Here is a 20,838-nt window from a genome sequence, read left to right as displayed (position 1 = left end):
GATCCGCCTGTAATCAGACTACATTTTCCATTGAATTCAATGTCCCTGTAACAGTGAGCAATACATAGTCTGTAATCCTCTGCTACTACTTCTTTTTAGTGCATAAAACCACAACCTCCAGAGCATATTTTATTTTCACTACTCCACCAGCATAAAACATGTTTACACCATTTTATTTTTGAATTAACATCCTCATTAATACAGCCTTTTTCCTGTACAGACTATGAGGTTATTTTTATCGTTTGATAGTGGTTGATAATTAAATTGCCACAATTAATGTTGGAAAAAGAATCTGTACTCATGTCTGAGTACTTTTAAGTGGCCTATGCTGTGCTGTTTTATGCATCATAAATATACAGGACAGGTTCAAGCAACAGGGCGGAAATGCTATAAAAAGATAAGATGAAAGAGGAGCGGACAACTCTGTCCATAATGGAATAGAAATGGAATACATTAACACAAGTTGACTTGATTTCTTTAAAAAAAATAAAAAACATGGAAAGAAAGCAATAACTGACTTAACAGGAAATTGGAAAAAAAAAAATTATAAAAAGTGAAGAAAAAAAAGAACAAAAACAGGAAATGGACAAAAAGTGCATAGTCTAGTGTATATTCACCATAAAATGAGAAATGTGTTTTTGTTACCTTCACGTGAGCTTCTTATATGTACATAGGGAGCGGATCCTCGCCCAGAGTGTCCGCCATGTTGCACTGCCTCATTCTACAGTAGCCTGTAATGGACAAACCAAACACTGACTCGGGACGTATCCACTTGCTTTTTCACGTCAGCCACCATAGTTAGCAGCCAAACCAGATTTTTAACATGAAACTGTTTCATTCATTGCTTTTACTGGTTTAACCCTTTGAAACCTGGATGGACAATGCTTTTCTTGTGCTGCGTCAAAACGGCTTCCAAAAGTATTCAAACCTTAAAATCCTGAGCAAATTGGTTTGAGTTTTTTCAAAAACGTGGGGAAATGCAATGCACAACTTACCAAGAAATGACCCATAAACTACAAGAAAGTAGTCAATTTAGAAAATACATTTTAAAAAAGAATGGAAAAATGTCTATATTGTCTATATTTATTATTATTCTTTTTATATATTTAAAATTATGTTACAAAATAATTACTATTTGTAAGCACTTTTTAGGTCATTCCTTTGGGGTTTTTTCTTTTTTTAATTTTACTTTCCTTTTGCTTTGGCAAATTTTAAATTTGACTTATTTAAAAAAAAATGAATTTCTTGCAAATATTCCTTATTACATTTCCCATTGCCTTCTAGCCATGTTTTTAAAACAAATCAAGCTAATAGCAAATTGACTGGTTTCAAAGGGTCAATCACCAGGTGCATTTATTTTGGAGAGGAAGTGATCTCTGCCAGTAATTCAGCTCCCAGTAAAAACCTCCTGAATAATGAACATCCTAAATGGAAGTTTACACGAGGCACATGGCAAAAATTTCAGCTGTTTGCTGTCAACAGTCCAAAATCGCTAGATGCTGCTAAATTCTACACACTGCTCCCTTAAACAGATATATGGTTATCATTTTCTTCATCAATATGTCATTTTTAAATGGAACAAGTTCTCACATACCAGGGAGAGTTCTTCAAATTCAATGTTTTATCTGACTAACAGTTCAAAACCCAGAGATCCATGTATGTGTGTGCAGTTTTGCTTCTCTATGACCCTGCTGTCTGCTCCTCGTTTTCCTCACAATCTTAAAAGCTTTTCTGCCACATTGCTTGAATCCCTCCACAGCTACGTACAATATATCAGATCAAAGAGAAACTAGTTACAGGAGGTTGCCCAGTTGAAGAGTAGAAATATAGTAGAGAATTTAGAGAAGTGAACTGCTAATCACCACCTAATTCTGTGTTATTGAGAAGCAACGCACAACTCTTTCCCCTTTTCTTTTCTATCATGTAGAGGTTTGCACTCGACAATAAAGAGTTTCTTGCTTCTGAACCTCCTCTTGGCTGTGTTCTTCCTAATCTGGTGGAGGGGTTCGGTGAATCTGTGTCTGCATGGTTTTCTTTCCCTCTGTCTTTCTGTGTGTGATTGATTCTGCTGGGCACAACAAGGCATGGGGATGCAGTGTTTCTCTCAGAGCATGTGAACACATCAGCAGATCAGACCGCGCTGCAGGCTACTGGAGCGGGAAGGATGCATGCATGGCTTTGATGCTCCTTGGATTATTACTCACAAGTACCCCTCACCACACACACACGCTCACACACACACTCCAGACACACACACACACACCCCTAAGCACTCGTCAGAGATATGAATCAGAGTGTTTTTGTTGATAAAAATGCTTGGGCCTCATTACAGAAAATATCTAAACTGTTTCAAAGATAGGAAAAACTCTATCTTCCTATTACAGAATATGTTTCATTCCTAAACTCATGGCTGTGTCCAGTCCTATTTCAGACCTCCTGTCTTACCTTAAGAAATACTAACTATAACTGTAAATTTGATCCTTCAATCTGTACTCATTCTGTCATGTCCTTATGTCCATTTAAATTATACACAAGTCTGCCTGTATCCATGTTTAGAATACAGCGGTAGGATACTCAAGATGAACAGGTCATCATATCAGCAGCTCTCACTAAAAGACAGCCATCGACTTGTATCTATGAGGAGTTGAAGAAACTAATTGTGTCACTTAAGGCCATCGATCCAACGTAAAATAAGCTATTACTGTAATCATTATGCCCTGCACCGACGATAGCTGTAACCAGAGGCATTATCTCTTTGGACTGTACGTATGTTCGCTCATACCTGTCTAGATACCTCACGAAACGTCCACTTTGACTTATTGATGAACTGATTAAACTTTGATGGCCAAAGGTCAAAAGTCACTGTGACCTCACGCCTGTATCGTTCTTAAATATGATATCTCAAGAAGGCCTTGACGGAAATTCTTCAAATTTGGCACAAACGTCCACCTGGACTTGAAAATGGACTGATTAGAATTTGGTGGTCAAAGGTAAAGGTCACTGTCACCTCTCAAAGCATAATTTTGGCCATACCTAAAGGATTCAAACCCTAATCATGACAACATTTCTCATGAATGTCCAATAGAATAAAATGATGAAGGTATGACATTTTATATTCAAAAGGTCAAATTCAGTTTCACTTCTTGTACAGATTTTCTGTGCTGTTGGGTCGAAGGCGTGTGTGAAGCATCCACGTTTTAGAGTATGTAGCTTCTTTGCAGCAATATGTTTACTTGAAGAATTGTCAATTATAATGACTACATTCGAGTCTGGACAGACGTGAATATGATCTGTAAATGCCACTTGATTGGTCGCGAGGCGAGTGCTCTAGTTTTTATTGTTAATTCTTCATGTTATATATAGGCCTCCCCTTTAATTCGTGGTCAAGGTAATTTAAAGTGTCATCATATGGTCTGAATAGCCTTTTAATCATTATATTTCGGTGTTCATATTGTAACCCATTTTCATTGTCATTGCCATACAGACTTAACAACGGGGCTGCTGCCATTTTTGGTAATTATTTTTTAATTTAGGAGAGGGTCCATGCCATCCTCACTTAGGATCCATAACTTGGAAATCAATAAATTCCTATCTTTCGATTAAAAAAAAAAGATTTTTTCATAAATGCTGTGAGGAAACATGTTTCTGTAATACAAGATATTCTGAATATCATCCAAAACTGAGATAATATAGGATTTCAGACTTAGATAGTTTCTGTAATTAGGCCCTTTGTGTTCATGGGAAACACGTATGTGTGTAATTACAGCTTACAGAAACAGACTAATCACCTGCCTGGGCCTTCTCTGAGGTAATGATACTAAACATGATCATTTCAAATCCCTGGAAGAACCTCTTGCTAGAATATTTCCTGCATAAAAACATTAAGTTTATTTTTGCCTCCCTCTACCTGAGGCACGGCTCACTGCAGAGACATATTTTTATACATCAATATACATTGCGGATATTACCCTAGTAAACCCAGGACATCATAGTAGATGCATCAGAGCTTGTACCAATGCTAGTTTTCACATTTTGCCGTCACTACACACTCCCACTGCTCTGTGTGGGTTTGACTTTTCATTCACTTTATTGAAGAGTATAAACATATTATCAGTAGTTTTCTTTTATTAACTTTCACCGATTCGTAAAAAATAATAATTATATATTATATTTTCAGTATCTGCAGGTTATTTTGTCAATTCATCGAATGCAGTGGAAATTTTCAGCCCAATATGAGTTCTTCAAATTTCTTGTTTCCTCCGATCAACAGTCCAAAGATATTTAGTGTACTTTCATAGGAGACAAAGATGAACAGCAAATATTCAAATTTGAGAAGCTGAATCAGTGAATTCTTAGCTTTTTTCTTTTTCTGAAAAAAATTAGTTTCAAAATTACATACAGAAAATTTAATATTAGATGACTCACTGATTCAACTAATAATTTAAACATTAATTGTGCAAAACTCTAAAAGTTTATGTAGATGTAATGTTGACACTTTGTGCTATAAAGAAGGGAAATCTGTGTGTCAGATATCACATAGACACTTGTAGGGGAGACACTGTCCACGTAAAAAAAAATGGTTAATTTGTGTCAATAATTTCAGTGGCTTCTAATAACACCTTTCACACACATCCATAAACACTAAGTTTTTTTCTAATTAATTTATATTTGATTTAACTCTAAAGATTCACTATTAAAATTGATAGCAGCACATCTATTTTTCACAGCTGTGTAATCCTGTCTCCTGCTGTTCCAGGTGTTTGATTGGCAGGAGGAGCGACTTGCTGCAGAGGGTCAGAGCGATGAAGGGTGGAGTCAAGTAAAAGAGAGACGAAGGATCCAATCAGATGAGTGGGTGAAGGCAACCGCAACGACCACGCGCATACGAGAGGTGGATGTGGAGCCTCTGGACTATGACCTGGACATCAGCCGAGAGGTAGATGTCATGAAAAATGCAAGTGGCGTTGCAGCTTGAAGCAGTTCTTCATGAAGGGTCACAAAAAATATACTAATTCTCTGACAGCTCCACAAGATTAATTTGCACTTCTTTTCTCAGTCACTCTTGGATCCAAGAGCTCTCATAACATGGCTGGATGTTTGCATTATTCTCTCTACTTCCAGTCTTACCAAAGAAGAACTTATCCTCAGATTAGGAAGAAATAAGTATAAAGTAAAAAATAAATAAAAGAGAGGAATTTACCTTAAAATTGTTTTTTTTAAAAAAAAAAAAAAAACTTGGAAAAGGTGCTTAAAAATATAATAATTCCATAATGTAATTTTAAGTATTTTATTATAAGAACTTTGTTTAAAAAAAAAAAGAAAAGTTTCCATAGCTTCATTCTTTTTTCTCTGGAAATGTTTTTATAGCCTTTTAAGAAAATTATTTTCTAAACCTACAAGGCGAATTTCTTGCAATTTGTGCACCTTACCAAGTTGCTCAGTGCCCTTTTTTACCATGTCTTTGTTGTTGTAAGAAATGCCACCAATTTGCTCAAGGTTCAAAGTTTTAAATACTTGTGAAGGGCATCTAAAATCAGCACCAAAAAACATGTTGCTTCAGGTTTCAAAGGGTTAACTCAGAACAGGGGAATCTGCTGTTCAAGTTTTTACAGTCTTATCTCACTTTCTTAGACATACTTAATTAAACTGGAATCCAGTTGATCTTTATCATCACATTCTTAGCACAGCAGAGGTCCTCTTTTGCAAATGTGTGAACATTTTTTCAGTGGTTTCACACATTTTTCAAAACAGTTACGACAGATGTCAGACAGACCCCAAAGGTTAAACCAAAAGAAAACATCTATTCACAGTTGATACAAATTACTTGCATAATTATGATTCTCGAATGCAGCTATGTGAGAATTCTTTGCACAACTCATCAATGAGCAATCTGACCTTATTCATCTATAAGAGCTGCCACCTCTGTGTTACTATTTTAAAAACGCCAAAGGCACATAAAAAGAATAATAAAAATGAAGAAAGCTTTCATAGAAAATGTCTCTTTTAAAGCATTTTAACAGGTCATCACAAAAAATTTAAAGGTACAGTGGAGCATTTTTTTTTATCTCTAGTAAAATCATTTTTGGAGAATATGGACAAATGTAGTCAAGCAAATGATAAAAAAGTGACTTCCAGCAGCCTTTTTCAAATCCAATGTGTAGTATTCTCACAACTTTGGTACAAAAGCATCTGTATTTCACTGCATGGCAGTTTATATAATGTAATGATATTTATATGAAACTCAGGAAAGGCATAAATTACGAAATGCCAGATTGAATGTATTGTGAATGGGGAAAAAATAATCTTTCATGGATGACCTTCCAAGCAATATAACATAACGGCAAAATCATTTTCTGAAGCTTTCTATGCAATGTAGCTCTGATATGCTTGGGATGTTTTGTTTCCCATCTCATACCGTTCTTTATTTTTTCTCCCTCTCGTTCCGTCTCTTTCCTCATGCATGCCATCGAGCTGAAATGATGTTTGAACCCAGTTTGAATCTGACATGTTTGGAAAACATCGGGAAAAATTGGGCAAGGAATAAAGTTTTATAATGGGTCCTTGAAAAGTCAATGAAATGTTTTAAAATCTTTGAAATGTGTGGGAACCCTGACCTGTCTGACTGTCCTTGGACTTAAGGATCCTACCTGTCTATCCAACATGCAGCTGTCCAAACCACAAAAAGTTCCCATCCCAGAGCGCTACATAGAGTCTGACCCTGATGAGCCTCCGAGTCCAGAGGAGCTGGAGGAACGCTCCCGCCGGGCCGAGCGCATCAGGAACCTGCTGGCCAAATCCAGGTAGATAAAGCTCCAATAATGAGACTGGGGCTGGGCTGATACGGTTTTTGGTGTTCTACTTTACGACTGGAGCTCTGCTTATATGCAAAGGGCAGATAACTGGAGTTAAATATTTTGTGTTTCTACTTTTAGATAGACAAATGCATTTTTAGTTCAGTTTATTGTGTTTGTGTCCTTTAAACAGTTTTCAGAACATGCAGCCGTCTGCACCTCTGGACTTCAGTGAGCTGGACTCGGCTCTACAGCAGCAGGAGAGGATCATGAACGTGTCCCAGGCACTGGCCTCGGAGGCCTCACGCAAGAGCAAACTGGTCGCAGGTTAGTTTACTCACACTTTCATCATCATAACGAGTCCCGAAGGCCTTAATAAACTAACTTTTCACCGTCAAAGTTCTGTCTTTCTTTAAGCCATTATACTCTAACTGTAATAACCCTAAGTTTTACCCTAAAAGTTCGTATGCCCCCATAAGCAATTAACAACCAACCAAAATGTCCTTATTTTGTAGAAGTGTCCTGAAAACCTGCAAACCTGTTCTTTTAAATATAGAAGTACACAAACATATACAGGAGTCATGTAAGATTGCCATCTCAGAGATGCAACATGTGATCTGTCCCTGGTGTGCAGGGACTGAGTGACTGGAGATTTGGTGAGCATGTCTGCTCCAGGTACCTGCCTTTTCCCTTTTGGGTAGTGTTGTGTTGTACATCCTGTTTGGTTTTGGTCAGGAATGTGCACAGATTAGTGACAAAAGCCACAAAAAAGGTTGCACATGATGTGTTGTAATTCTTCGGTTCTCAGTGAACCTTGGGTATGTGATGCTCTGATGCGGCTTTAGCCAGTTTTTTGGGGGGGTCAAATTTACGTAGTCTACATTTGAAACAGAAAAAATAAATGAATCTGTAGGAACAATTTAAAAGTACAATAATAAAATAATATCTTCTAACAGTGACTAAACTATTTGCAGTGTGGTTCTGGATTTTCAAATCTGTGCACGGTCTTGATTTCTTTGTTTTGGGTGATATTCTGGCCAAAGAGCTTCCACTTATTTTTTCTTAGCTCATATAGAGCTGCTTTGGTGACATGTGGTGGCCTTATAAGTGGTGTTTTGGTGCAAGGTGTGTATATGTTTTCTGTTTGTTTTTTTTAAAGCTTAATTCAACTCTTTCAGAACCAATGACATTATGATACAGAGCGGTTTGTGTGGCTCCTGTATTTGCCAGGAATATGGCATTTTACTGCAGTCTGCATCACATGGATCAATCGCTTGAAGTAAATAACTGATTTGGGTTGTTTTGCTATTTAAAATGCACATTGTATTTGCAAATAATATTTGAGCCAGGTTTCTTCTACGTATCAGATTTGCTACACAAAACTAAACTGCTACAGGGGTTATGCATATTCACCTGGGAGCAGTTTGTCCTTGTGAAATCTATTGGAAACCTATTAAAATAGTGGGAAAAATTAAATCATTTTAGTTTGCTAAAGCACCTCTGAAGATGTGTGCACTTGTGATATCCCGTCAGCAAGAATAAACACGCGTGACTTCACTGTGTTTTCTCCTCAGCCAAAGCTGCTGCAGAGCACTGACCTGCAGGACCGACACAGCAGAAGAGATTCTCTGAGAAGGAGAAGGATCGAATCTTTGTTCAACAGTTGCCAACTAACTGATTCACTTGTAACAAATGTTTTTTTTATGGGTGAGAACATGACACACATTTCTTCAGAGTTTCCTTTAGAGATTTGTAGTTTTGAAATAGAATTAAGTTCTTGCTTTCAGCACTTACACTGCACATTTAAGCAACAATAATTTATACTGAGTGAATAGCTTTTTTTCTGCGGTTAGCTGTTCTGCAGTTTGCTCTGTATTTTTATGAATGAATAAAAAGAGTGAAATGAAAGCCAATGCCAACATGCTCAGATTAGTAATGTTTGACATGAATCCTTTATTTATTACATTGTTTGGCTTGACGTGCTTGTTCAACTTCTACCATATTTATAACATTTTATATATGTAACAATGATCACAGTCCTGTCAATCAAGTAAAATACATTACAATAGAATATGAATGATAGTAAAAACATGACGAAATTAATTGCAGAAAATAAATATAAAATTAAAAAAAAGTTAATTATTTGGTGTCAGTTTCGTTTACATGTTAAGGTCACTTTTGTTTTAAAATATGTTCATTTCTCACATCTTTACACACAATAAACATTTTTGTCATTTGTTGAACATAGCCTAACAGGATAATCTAATGCTATTCATTTTGAATAAGAAAACATTAAAATTACATTCAAACGCTTAAAAAGAATCAAAGAGCAAGAGAGAGAGGGGGGAAGAAAAGTCATTGGAAAGCAAGAGTGAACAAAAATGTTTTAAGCCCCGATTTAAACGAGTTAATAGCTTCAGCAGACCTCAGGTATTCGGGGAGTTTGTTCCACAGGTGAGGAGCTTAAAAACTTAAAGCTCCGTCGCTGTGCTTATTTTTGATCCCGGGAACACAGAGCAAACCTGTCCCAGATGACCTGAGGGGTCTAGATGCATCATATCAACAAGTAAATGTGAAATGGATTTAGGTCCGAGACCATGTAGCGCTTTATATACAAGTAACAGTATTTTAAAATCTATCTTTTGACATATAGGAAGCAAGTGCCGTGACTGAAGGACAGCTGTAATGTGCTCCACTTTCTTGGTGTTAATAAGGACTCTTTCAGTAGCATTTTGCTTAAGCTGATGGAATTACAGACTGTCTTATTTTGAGATTTTTTTCTGAGTAAAAAGAAGCTAAATCATTGCAGGATTTGGTGGATAGTAGTTCAGGAGGCAGCGATGTTGGGGGAGTTTGTCAATCTGTCAACAATAGTGAATAAAGAGTGTGTGTGATTGTTCTTCTTATTAATGATCTCTGAGAAAAAGGACTGCCTTGCCCTCTTCAGCTCCAGGTTGTAAGTTAAGTCTCTCTTTTAAGATATCATAGTGGTTCTGGAGTTTGGTTTTTGGCCACCTGCGTTCTGCTTTTCTACACTCTGTTTTTTGAGCTTTAACTATTGTGTCATTCCTCCAAACAGCAACGGCATTATTAACATTTGTTATATTATAACTGAAACTGTTGCAAGGTTGTTGACAGAGGGTGAAGGCAGAGCTGGTGTAGGTGTAAAAGCCTGGTTGAAAAATGTGCAGGTGTTTTTATGGATGTAACGCTTTTTAATAACCTCTGTTTTAATTCTGTTGGTATCAGTAGCGATGGTCATTGTAAAGAGGACACAGTAGTGGTCGGAGAGGGCAACATCTCTTACCACGACCTCTGAAATGTGTAAATCTTTAGAAATAATGAGATCTAAAATATCACCCTTGTTATGTGCTGGATTTGTGACGTTGGGAAAGACCAAAATAGTCCAGGATGCATGAGTTAATTATTAAGCATTTCCATCTCTGGGGTTATCAATATAAATATTGAAATCACTCACTATAAGAACACAATCAAAAAGAATACACACAGCAGCCAGCAGTTAAGAAAAGTCACCCAAAAAGTGTGGATTATATTTAGGGGGATTATATTTCAAGGTTGCTGGACAGGTGGATCTCAACTGAAACGCAACATATTCAAAAGAGTCAAACTTCCCATATGACAACTTTTTGCATTGGTGGACATCAGTAAATAAGGTGGCTACTGCCTCCCTTTTTAAGTGCTCTGGCCTCACTAATAAAATTGAAGGTTGGGGAAGCTGATGAGATGAGAGCTGCTGTACTACTGTTTTCATTTAACCAAGTTTCAGTTAAAGACAGAAAAAAAGCTTCTCCTTGATAATGAAATAATTCACTAAAAGTGACTTGCCTGACAAAGACCTGATATTTATAGTGCTAATTTTAGCGTGCTAAAACATTATCAGGCAGAGTTTGAGGCTGGTGCACAGCTGGGGTTGAGTCAGGTGAGGAGGCTGCGCGCTGAGAGCGTCCTCTTTTCTGCCTGACGCTACTTTCAATAGGAGGCAGATGTTATGTCTCCTCCCTGCCTGTGGAGGGCGGTGTTAACAACAATATATTACTGCGTAGAAGAAGAACTAAAAGCCAATGAGGAGCGAGTATCCAGAGCGGGTCACAGGTGCCGCTGATTGTAAACAGTCACGCAGGTGAGCTCGAGAGGGCGCCATGAAAAATGTTTGCTGACACCATACATGCGCCCAGCCTTTGTGGGTGAAGACCGTCTGCTGCGAAAAAAACGCGGGACGCTGCCGGAAAAGATTGAAATTGTCGATGAAGCCAAAGTTTTGAGCTCGACGTTGAGCCCGAAGCCACTCGTGTAAAGCCAGAAACCTACTGAAACGGTCCCGGTCGCAGATAGTAACGGTTGCTCGGACCTCAAGTGTCGATGGAGGAGGCGGCGCTGAGGGCCGCATTCACCGGCTGCGGATGTTGGGTTGTTGCCGGGGACTGCTGCAGCGAGGCGGCGGCGGCGTCTTCAGCAGAGGGGCTCCCTGCCATCATCGGCGGGCCACAGTCCAGTGCTCCGGTTGATGCCGGGTCGAGTTTGCCGTTGCTCGGGGCTCAGCTCCCAGGAGCAGCGCTGAAACAGCCTCGAGCTCCGGTGTTCCGGTAATGATGGGTCCGTACCACGGGAGAGTGGGAGCAGTGTCCGAGTGTCTGCAGCCAGAGGAGCCCAGACCTGCGAGGTGTTTTTCCTGGACTGTGGCGACAGAGGAAAACTCCGAAATGAGCTCATCCTTCTCCCTAAACTCAACTTGCAGACCAGCGATGCATTTCTTCAGCCTTGAAACGGTAAGATGGCATGGCCGACACTCGCATCCACACTCAGCCATCAGACTAGCAGTTTGTCCGTAGAAGCTGCGCGAGGTTAAAAGCTTAAAAGTTTAACTAGGAGCGACAGACTAGCCTAGCCACCAGGCTAAAAACAAACTTGCTAAGCTAGCGATAGTCCAGAGAGTCCAGTAGGCCGGATCAACTTAAGAGCCAGAGTGCCAGTGTTCATTCAACATTATACAACAAAGATGCCAGCTTCACAATATTATCAAATTTCATTCAATTTTGTCAAGTTTCACTCAACATTATACAACATATAGTTACAATCAAGCAATCTAATTGATCAACAAGACATTTAGAATGTGGTCAAATCTGACAGTACACCATCATCTGAAAACAGTAATCTGCCATTTTTTTATGCACTGCACTTGCAAAAATTCCAAAATTTATGTAAATGTCCTACTTATTCAGGGTTTGTTGCATTATTCCAACTGTCATTTCATATAATCAAAGTAAACAATACTTAAGGATTTCCTAAATGACATGCAAAAATAGATACACAGACACGATCGATTTTTCTCTACTCACAAGGCTACTTTGGATTCTTTGATCACTGGTAACATCTTCTCAAGACCCTCCTCTGAACGTGAATATTTCCTCAAGTCGAACTCATCGAACTCGTCCTTTGAGGTCAACAATGCAAAGACCAGAGCAGACCATTGTAAAGGTGACAGTTGCGTCTCTGATCTAAAAGTGTAGTATAAGGAGACGCTTTAAAAATAGATTAAAAACATCAACTCATGACAGAGTAGCTGGCGGGACACACAAAACGCACAAAATGCCAACACAGAGGAGAGGCTGTCTTATGGAATAAGGGGAAAAAAAAGGCTAAGTTAATGTATGATTTTTTTTTTTTTAAAGGTCCAATGTGGAGGATTAAGGGGGATATATTGGCAGAAATTGAATATAATATTCATGACTATGTTGTCATTAGTATGTTAAAGGGGGAGCAAATCCCTGCCATGCTGGGCTGATGTGCCGGGTCAAACCGAGTCAAGCCAGTGTATGGAAAGACGCAATTAGTTGATGAGGATAAATAGCACATGAGAAAACAAGGCCCTCTGACATCCTTTAAATTTTGCATGACTGGCTTTTTTTTCACCCAGTCCTTATTTATTCAGTGTATGTTTTATGAAGATACATTGAATATTTGGGATATTTTAGGTTCATTCTGGCTGGCAGAGAATGATTGAAGAGTCTGCATACCCCAGCTTGAACCCTGGATACAGTGGCTCAGAAAAATCAGCGTGGAAAGTATACAGATGAGTCATGGTGTTTGACGATACAGTGTAGAAGGAGAGAGTGCCAGCCGACCAGTCTAAGAACACCCCCACCCTTTTGGAGTTTAAGAAGGGAACAGATATGGAGGTATCACTGTTATCGTACCAAGCTGTGTATTTGCCTTGACGGTAACGCAGACTCCAGGACTGATTATTGTGGCCAAGGCCACCACTATGACCTTTTGTTTTCCTTTTTATTCCTTTATAAGCCACTCCTATCCCTGTCCATTCCCCAGTCCACTCCACTTCCCAGTAGCAACGAGAGGACAGACCGTCTTTCGTAAGAACTTGTCCCCCATCTGTAAATCTCTCTGGGTTGTCAGGATATGGCTGAGCTGTTTCCATTCTCGTCATTCTTTTGTTGTCTTCACAAAAAGACAGAAGTGAATTGGCAGTATTCAGATCCATAGTAAGCTCACACGCATCTGACGAAACACAAATGAGAAACATAATACACACATACATACATATAAAATATTCATGTATAAAAGTTGTCATCAGTGTGTTAAAAGAGAAAAACGTACATTTCTTGAGAGCTGATTTCAAGTAGCACTCGGCACTGTCGTTCAAGCTGAGAAAAAAAAAATCCAAGAACATTTTATAAGTAAAAAGTGCTAAACTGGATTACAGTATAAAAATAAAATAAAAAACTTGAGCTTGAATTGAACTCAGAGTTATACCTGACAGTGAGGTTTTCCATGTCCCTCTGTAAACAGGACAGCAGCGCCATCCCCTGTTGTCCTGGATAATTGTAACTCAGATCCAGCTCCTTCAGGTGCGCAGGGTAGGACCTCAGAGCTGTAGCCAAATAGCCACAGCCAATCTCTGTGACTCCACAGAATGGAAGCCTGAAATTTAAAAGAAAAACTAATTAATTGTCACTCGCACAATTCAATAGAAAATGTTATTCAGGAGATTAGAACTGGCCAGTTTCAAGTTTGTTTCAGCTTCCTGTCTGTCATTGATAGCCTTCCTCATCACTCTTCTACAAACCTCAGTTTTTCCAGCTGACATGTTGGACTTGCCAGTCCAGCAGACAGAAGTTTTACTCCAGAGTCTTGCAGATCATTATCACTCAGGTCCAACTCTTTCAGACATGAATTGCTTAGAACTGCTCCAAGTGCTTTGCAGCTTTTGTTTGTGAGGTTGCATTCTTTAAGCCTTTAAAAAAAACAAATCAAAACATTAGCATCACATGGAAAACACTAGAAGATGCCAGCTTCTCAATATTATCAAATTTCATTCAATTTTGTCAAGTTTCACTCAACATTATACAACATATAGTTACAATCAAGCAATCTAATTGATCAACAAGACATTTAGAATGTGGTCAAATCTGCATGACAGTACACCATCATCGCTGAAAACAGCAATCTGCCATTTTTTATGCACTGCACTTGCAAAAATTCCAAAATTTATGTAAATGTCCTATATATTCAGGGTTCATTGCATAATTCCATCTGTCATTTCATGTATTCAAACCAAACATTACTCAAGGAATTCCTAAATGACATGCAAAAATAGATACACAGACATGATCAATTTTTCTCTACTCACAAGGCTACTTTGGATTCTTTGATCACTGGTAACATCTTCTCAAGACCCTCCTCTGAACGTGAATATTTCCTCAAGTCGAACTCATCGAACTCATCTTTTGAGGTCAACAATGCAAAGACCAGAGCAGACCATTGTAAAGGTGACAGTTGGGTCTCTGACAAACTACCAGAGCTCAGGTAGTTCTGGATTTCCTCCAAAAGAGACTGATCGTTCAGCTCACTGAGGCAGTGGAAGAGATTGATGCATCTTTCTGTGGAGGGATTTTGTCTGATCTTCTCCTTGATGTACTCAGCAATATCCTCATTTCTTGGTGATCTGCTCTTCATTGTGGTCAGAACTCTCTTCAACAAAGTCTGATTGGATGTCTGTGAGAGGCCGAGAAGGAAACGCAGGAAAAGATCCAGATGTCCGTTCTCACTCTGCCAGGCCTTATCCACTGCACTCTTGAGAAGGTCGTTCATGTCGCTGGGAGCCTCCTGGACAGTGATGGTTTCTTGTTGTTCCAGCAGGTTCTGGTTGAAGTAGATGAATCTGTGCAAAATGTACATGGCAGCAAAAAACTCTTGAATGCTGAGATGCACAAAGCAGTAGACCCTCTCCAGATGTAATCCGAAATCGTTGTTCGAGATCTCCGTGAACACTCCTGAATATATTGCCGCATCAGTGATGCTGATGTTGTACTTACTCAGTTCATTTTCATAGAAGATCATGTTGCCCTTCATCAGGTGCTCGTAGGCCAGTTTTCCAAGCTTCAGGATCATCTCTTCATTGATTTTCATCTGGGACTGTGTTTCAGATGCTACTTGTCCTGCTGAGTACTTTTGCGTTCTGATCAAGGAGTTGTATACCAGGAAATACGTGTACATTTGTGTCAGAGTCTTGGGCATTTCTCCTGTGATTGCATCCACCTCTGTTCTCTTTTCTGTGTCTTCTAAGATCCTCTGCAGAACGGTGGCAGACATCCAGCTGAACACTGGTATGTGACACATGATATGGAGGCTCCTGGTTGACTTGACATGTGAGATGACTCTTTCAGCCATGTCTTGATCGGGGATTTTTTTCCTGAAGTACTCTTCCTTCTGGGGGTCGTTGAACCCTCGTATCTCTGTCACACGGTCAATGAGATCAACAGGAATGCGATTTGCAGCTGCAGGCCTGGAGGTAATCCAGATGAGTGCAGAGGGCAGCAGGTTCCCCTGGATGAGATTTGTCAGTAGTGCATCCACTGAAGCCTGCTCTGAGGCACTGCGGCAGCGCTCGTTGCGGTCAAAGTCCAGAGGAAGCCGACATTCATCCAACCCATCAAATATCAGCACAAGCTTGTATTTGCCAAAATCCAAAATTCCTGATTCTTTTGCCTCTATGAGAAAATTATAAAGAAGCTGTGTCAGTGTGAAGTCGCGCTCCTTCATCAGATTCAGCTCCCGAAATGGAAGATTAATTAGGAGTTGGACATCCTGGTTAACTCTTCCCTCTGCCCATTCCAGATTAAATTTATGCACAGAGATCGTTTTTCCAATGCCAGCGATTCCTTGAGTCAGCACGGTTCTGATGAATCTGTCTTGTCCGAGCTGAGGCTGAAAGATGTCTTCACATTTGATTGGCTTCTCTTCTGTCGCTCGCCTCCTGGTTGCAGTCTCGATCTGCCTGACCTCATGTTCATTATTAACAGTCCCACTGACTCCCTCTGTGATGTAGAGCTCAGTGTACACCTTGTTGAGAAGTGTCTGGGTCCCGTGCTGTGCCACTCCCTCATAAATGTATTCAAACTTCTTCAGTCTGTGTCGGAGTTTGCGCTGGCAGACATCAAGCTCACCATAAATATCTAGTTATGCAAAGAAAACAAAATGATGCGTGTTCATTCATTTTAATGCAGAAACCTCAAACTGACTTTTGTCTTAAATGTTCATTTGGCAGTGCAAAGTTAGTTTTCTTTCCTAATCAACATTCTGGTAAAAACACCAAATATATAAATTTTCTTCAAACATAAAATAGGATACAAGTGTAACATATCAGACATTGTGTTTTTCTACTTACGCTTCTCCAGTGTGTTAGCAAGTTCTCTTTGGTCCATTTTATTTAAGACATGTAGTGCAATCTTCAGAGCGCCCTCACTGGCACTGCTGTCTTGCTTTTTATCTTCAGTAGTCAAACTGTCTCTTTCCTGCTTCTCACTTTCAGAGAATTGTAATAGATGTGGAAAGAGCATCCTTTTATATCTTTTCAGCTCACTCAGCAAAATCCTCTTGCAGTTTTCTTCCACCAACTGCAATGAAGAAAGTATAATGAGTAAAGGCTTATACCCAAGTTAACTTAGACTATTTAGCTAGCAGAAAAGTGTTTGCAGAACACTGTAAAGTGACCTTTGATATTGCCATAAATAGCAGATGATTTCTGGAGTTACGGCCAAAAAAAGTTTCGTGAGGTCACAGTCACATTGACCTTTGAAAACCACATCAAATCAGTTCATTCTTAAGTCCAAGTGGGCAGCCGTGCCAAATTTAAAGGAAATCCCTTGAGATGTTCTGAAGATATTGCATTTACAAGAAATGAGAAAGAGGAGCTTACAATGACTTTGTCTTTTGAATCATGACCACAAAAATCCAATCAGCTATTGCTAGCACAGAGGCATAAAAAATAAAGAATTATTAATAATAAAAAAAGATTCAAAACACAGATGCTATGTAGTTAACACGTTGTGATTTCAGTAGACACATAACCTACCGAAAATATGGCATTTCCATCCATCTCTGTCAATTCTGACCAGTCATGTTGGTCCCTTGAGATAAATAGAGAATTCTGTTATTTTACAATGAATCAAGTGTGCTAAAATTCAGTCCGTTTTTCACAGAATATTGCCTATGCAGCATGCAAATATAAGGAGTGTTTCTGTAGTCTGTATCAAGATTTTTAAAGGCACACTGTAGAGGAATTGTCAGTTACTCTTTGTAAACAGTATTGCCAGCCAAAGTTACACCGAAAGTCAACCACCTCGTCAATTGAACTGCAACGAAAAGGACATAACACTTTACAATAAAGTTACGATGCTAAGTGTAATTGCTTAAATCATTAGTATTCATCCTCTTGTATCTGTATCGATTTTTGCATGTTTTTCAGTCAATATGATTTTTTACTGACTTTTTACCAACGTTTAATTGTTGAGAGCTACAATGCTATAACCATGTCTATAATCAAGCCAAATAAAAATGGACTGAAAAACAGAACAGACTTTACCTCTCAGTACATTCCCTGGTGAAGTCATGATGTATTTTACTGGAGAAGGCACTTTTAATGGATTTATCAGATTCTACAGAGCTGAAAAAGAAAGAATGGTCAAAGTCAGAGGGTTTTTTCTCACAAGGCATCTGCAAGTTTTCAAAATAATATCAGATGTCACTGGTTATCAAGTCATTTAACCTAGCACAGCTACCACAGCTAAACCCAGAACAGACTTGTATGTACCCATAAGCCACTTCTTTAGAGAAGTGAAGAGGAATCTCCATGGAGGCATCACTTTTCATGGACAAGCAGGATGAGGCAGCCATGTGTGTCCCATCAGGATAATTTTCAGTCTCTTTTGCAGAGTCCATTTTGAAGGTGTTACCCTAATATGCTTAAGAGATAATTTTGTACAGTGGTTAAACTCAGTTGTTTACATTTTGATTTTGTTCAGCATGTATGAATATTTGTTTGCTCTTCAACACAAAAGTTATAGTTGACATGCTCATTAGTGCTGTATTACCTAGAAGTGTAAACATTTTAAATGCTTCCAGGTAGCTGCATTAAACATAGATGTCAAAAATTCAACTCACCAAAGTAGACCATCATCTGGAAAAGAGCACAGACGCCTACAAAATAAGAACTGTCTTTATTATTATTAATGTATTACTATTGGGACAGAAATGCAGTTGTATGAAGGGTTTCCTACACAGATCCCTCTCTCACCTGGAAAAGGCTCGGAGCACTGTGAGAATCATGTCTTAAGGTTTCTCCAGTGTTAGTTTTATCGTTTGATCTAAGTGTTGTTGGCCTCCGTTTTCACTGTGCAGGGAGCGGTATGGGGCCCACGTTTGCAAACTTGTTGTAACAGCTAAACACAGCACTAAGATTTATTTCCAAGAGCATTTTAGACACGACAAAGGTCTTGCGGTTCCATGATTTTGATTTGATCAGCACTGTCTAGTTTGAAAATTTGATTGGATTTTGGTCCGAGTTTGAGAGACATAGAAAGAGGGGCGGGTCTGTCTGATGCAATTCAAATATACTTTGTGTCTGCGATGGCAGCATAGATGGTGGGCAGTACACAAATTCTTAAGTACAGCCTGTAGTTTGAGCAACAGCCCAGGAGAGCCGGCAAAACTCTCACAGATGACATGTTTTGTATCAATCTGAGTCATATGGTGGAGTTTTGCTGGGGGGTGGGGTTATCTGGCCATCACAGGGAGGTTTATCACAGTTCATCTGCACATACTACCCACACTGTTTTGAAACAAAGCTGATTGAATATCAGTAAAGTATCTCTTTAACTTTACAATCAACGCTGCTCCCAGTGGTAGTTCACGTACACCAAAACTGAAAATCAAAAATTATCACTCACATGCAATATCAGTATATGCTGCATTGTGCAATATCTATACTTTATATGTGCAATACTGTGAATTCAGCAATTCAACCAATAATTATATTTTACTTTTTCTTCTTTTGATGATATTGCTTTTTTAAAAACATTTTTTCTTGTTTTTTACTATCCCCTACTGTAATGATGCAAATCTCCCAGCTGTGGGACTCATAAAGGATCCTTTTATCTAACACATAGTATTGGGAAAATTATGTTTAGACAATAATTATAGGCTTCTAAATAAACTGCTATGTTTGAGTGAAATGGTGGGATTTACCATGCCCATTCAGTAGCTTTTTGTACTTTTGGCTGCACAGCAAAATAATACAAGCCAGATTCACAGAGAGAGCACAGAGCTACATACCGGTGTAAACTTTGCAAAGCCAAGTCCTGTTTGACTGAAGATGAACGTGCTCTGATCTCATTGCTTGCTGGTACTCCGTTTAAGTAACTAAAAGCAGGTGCACTTCATTGTGGGCTCCATCCAAAGCGCTTTGTACTATTATGGTTGCGTACCAAAAATGCAGTAAAGAAAGATTAACATTTCCATTTTCTTTCGACTTTAGAAATGACCGCAATTACCTGTTGTTGATCTTCACAGCAAACTAGTGAAAAACTCATTCCATCAGTATGTAAAAATCCATTAACATGCTCCATTTCTTTGTGCAAAAAGAATATGACTCTTACCTCCAGCGTATTGGTTACTTCGCCCAGCCAGTCAAGCCAGACAGTCTAGATTTTTCTGTGAAGGGGCCGAGAGCGATGCTCTGACGCCTGCCTCACATGTTTTGGGTGGGTCAGGTGGTGAAAATGTATCAGCCACATTGCATTCAGTCTTCTGGTGTGACTCAAATACGTTTTTAGTGGCGTTAAAAATGAACGCTAAATTTTCACCCTTTGAAACCTGAATCAACATCACTTTTCTTGTGCTGCATTCAAATGTCTTTCACTCCTTACATTTCTTTTTCTAAAACGAGAAAAAAGGCAATGAGCAACTTGGCAAGAAGTTTCCTGTCAAATGCAGGATTCTGTTGTTTTAGAACATTATTTAAAAAAAACCATGGGGAAATTTTCAAGAAAACGGTGTTCACAACAATCGTGATTAGTTTTAAAATGTGATCATGATTAAAAATATGTTACAGAACTATTATTATTATTATTTTTATTAAGCACCTTTTCAGGTAATTTCCTCATTCATTTTTATATTTATTTTTTTTTCACTAATGTTCAGGTAACTTGTAACTTTTAATTTAATTTTTAATTTCTCACTAATTTTGGGGTAATTTCTTCTTAAGTATCTCATTACCTTTTTCCAATGGTTTTGAAAGAAATAAAGCCACCTTTCTCAAGTTTCAAAGGGTTAATTATTAATCATCTTGGCCATCAAAATAGTTGTACCTATTCAAACGTGATCAGAAAAATTTTAAGTGTCATCATATGGTTTAAGTAGCCTTTCAATCATTGCATTACATTATTCATACTGTCCGCCTTCTTTATGGACATGGTTGATGGCTTTGTAACTAAGGATTCTTAACTGAAGAATTCCCCAAGTTATTCTTTTGTATTTCAGCAGTTGCTAGATTCACTTGTAAGAAATCTGTTTTCAAGAGTGAGAAAAAGACACACACTTCTTAAGAGTCTGATTTGTAGTTTTGAATTGAGTTCTTGCTTTCTGCACTTAAACTGCACATTTAGGCAACAGTGATTGATAACACAAGTGAATAACTTTTCTTTTTCATCTGGAGTTAGCCTTTATACAGTGT

The 20,838-nt window shown here is 38.6% G+C and overlaps 2 protein-coding genes across 9 annotated transcripts in view; one reads left to right on the top strand and one right to left on the bottom strand.

Moving 5' to 3' along the window:
• LOC121949780 (pleckstrin homology domain-containing family A member 7-like) overlaps positions 1-8,930 on the top strand; it is a 178,519-nt gene extending 169,589 nt beyond the window's left edge. For all 7 annotated transcript variants that reach the window (XM_088080226.1, XM_088080229.1, XM_042495539.2 and 4 more), the window contains 4 exons: positions 4,757-4,936; positions 6,667-6,800; positions 6,985-7,118; positions 8,366-8,930. In XM_088080226.1, the coding sequence (XP_087936352.1) occupies positions 4,757-4,936; positions 6,667-6,800; positions 6,985-7,118; positions 8,366-8,388 (471 nt within the window). In that variant the 3' untranslated portion in view covers positions 8,389-8,930. The remainder of the gene's footprint in view (positions 1-4,756; positions 4,937-6,666; positions 6,801-6,984; positions 7,119-8,365) is intronic.
• Positions 8,931-9,759: 829 nt separating this feature from the next.
• On the bottom strand, positions 9,760-19,764 carry LOC121963292 (NLR family CARD domain-containing protein 3-like). Of its 2 annotated transcripts, XM_088080237.1 has the most exons (11): positions 19,658-19,764; positions 18,270-18,305; positions 17,920-18,070; positions 17,692-17,772; positions 17,182-17,236; positions 16,495-16,723; positions 14,458-16,282; positions 13,894-14,061; positions 13,581-13,748; positions 13,425-13,471; positions 9,760-13,325 (listed from the first exon to the last, which is right to left on the bottom strand). In XM_088080237.1, the coding sequence occupies exons 3-11, from the start codon at positions 18,045-18,047 to the stop codon at positions 12,787-12,789; spliced, it is 3,240 nt and encodes a 1,079-aa protein (XP_087936363.1). In that variant the 5' UTR covers positions 18,048-18,070; positions 18,270-18,305; positions 19,658-19,764; the 3' UTR covers positions 9,760-12,786. The 2 variants fall into 2 exon arrangements, with proteins under 2 accessions (XP_087936363.1, XP_087936364.1); XM_088080238.1 differs by lacking the exons at positions 18,270-18,305; positions 19,658-19,764 and having other exon boundaries at positions 17,920-18,190.
• Between the last annotated feature and the right edge of the window lie 1,074 nt (positions 19,765-20,838).

The sequence above is a fragment of the Plectropomus leopardus genome, chromosome 7 (genome assembly GCF_026936395.1).
Source record: "Plectropomus leopardus strain MGB_pleo_1.0 chromosome 7, ASM2693639v1, whole genome shotgun sequence".
Classification (NCBI taxonomy): domain Eukaryota; kingdom Metazoa; phylum Chordata; class Actinopteri; order Perciformes; family Serranidae; genus Plectropomus; species Plectropomus leopardus.
Note: the sequence above shows the minus strand (reverse complement) of the source record. Positions and strands in the feature narration are given on the sequence as shown.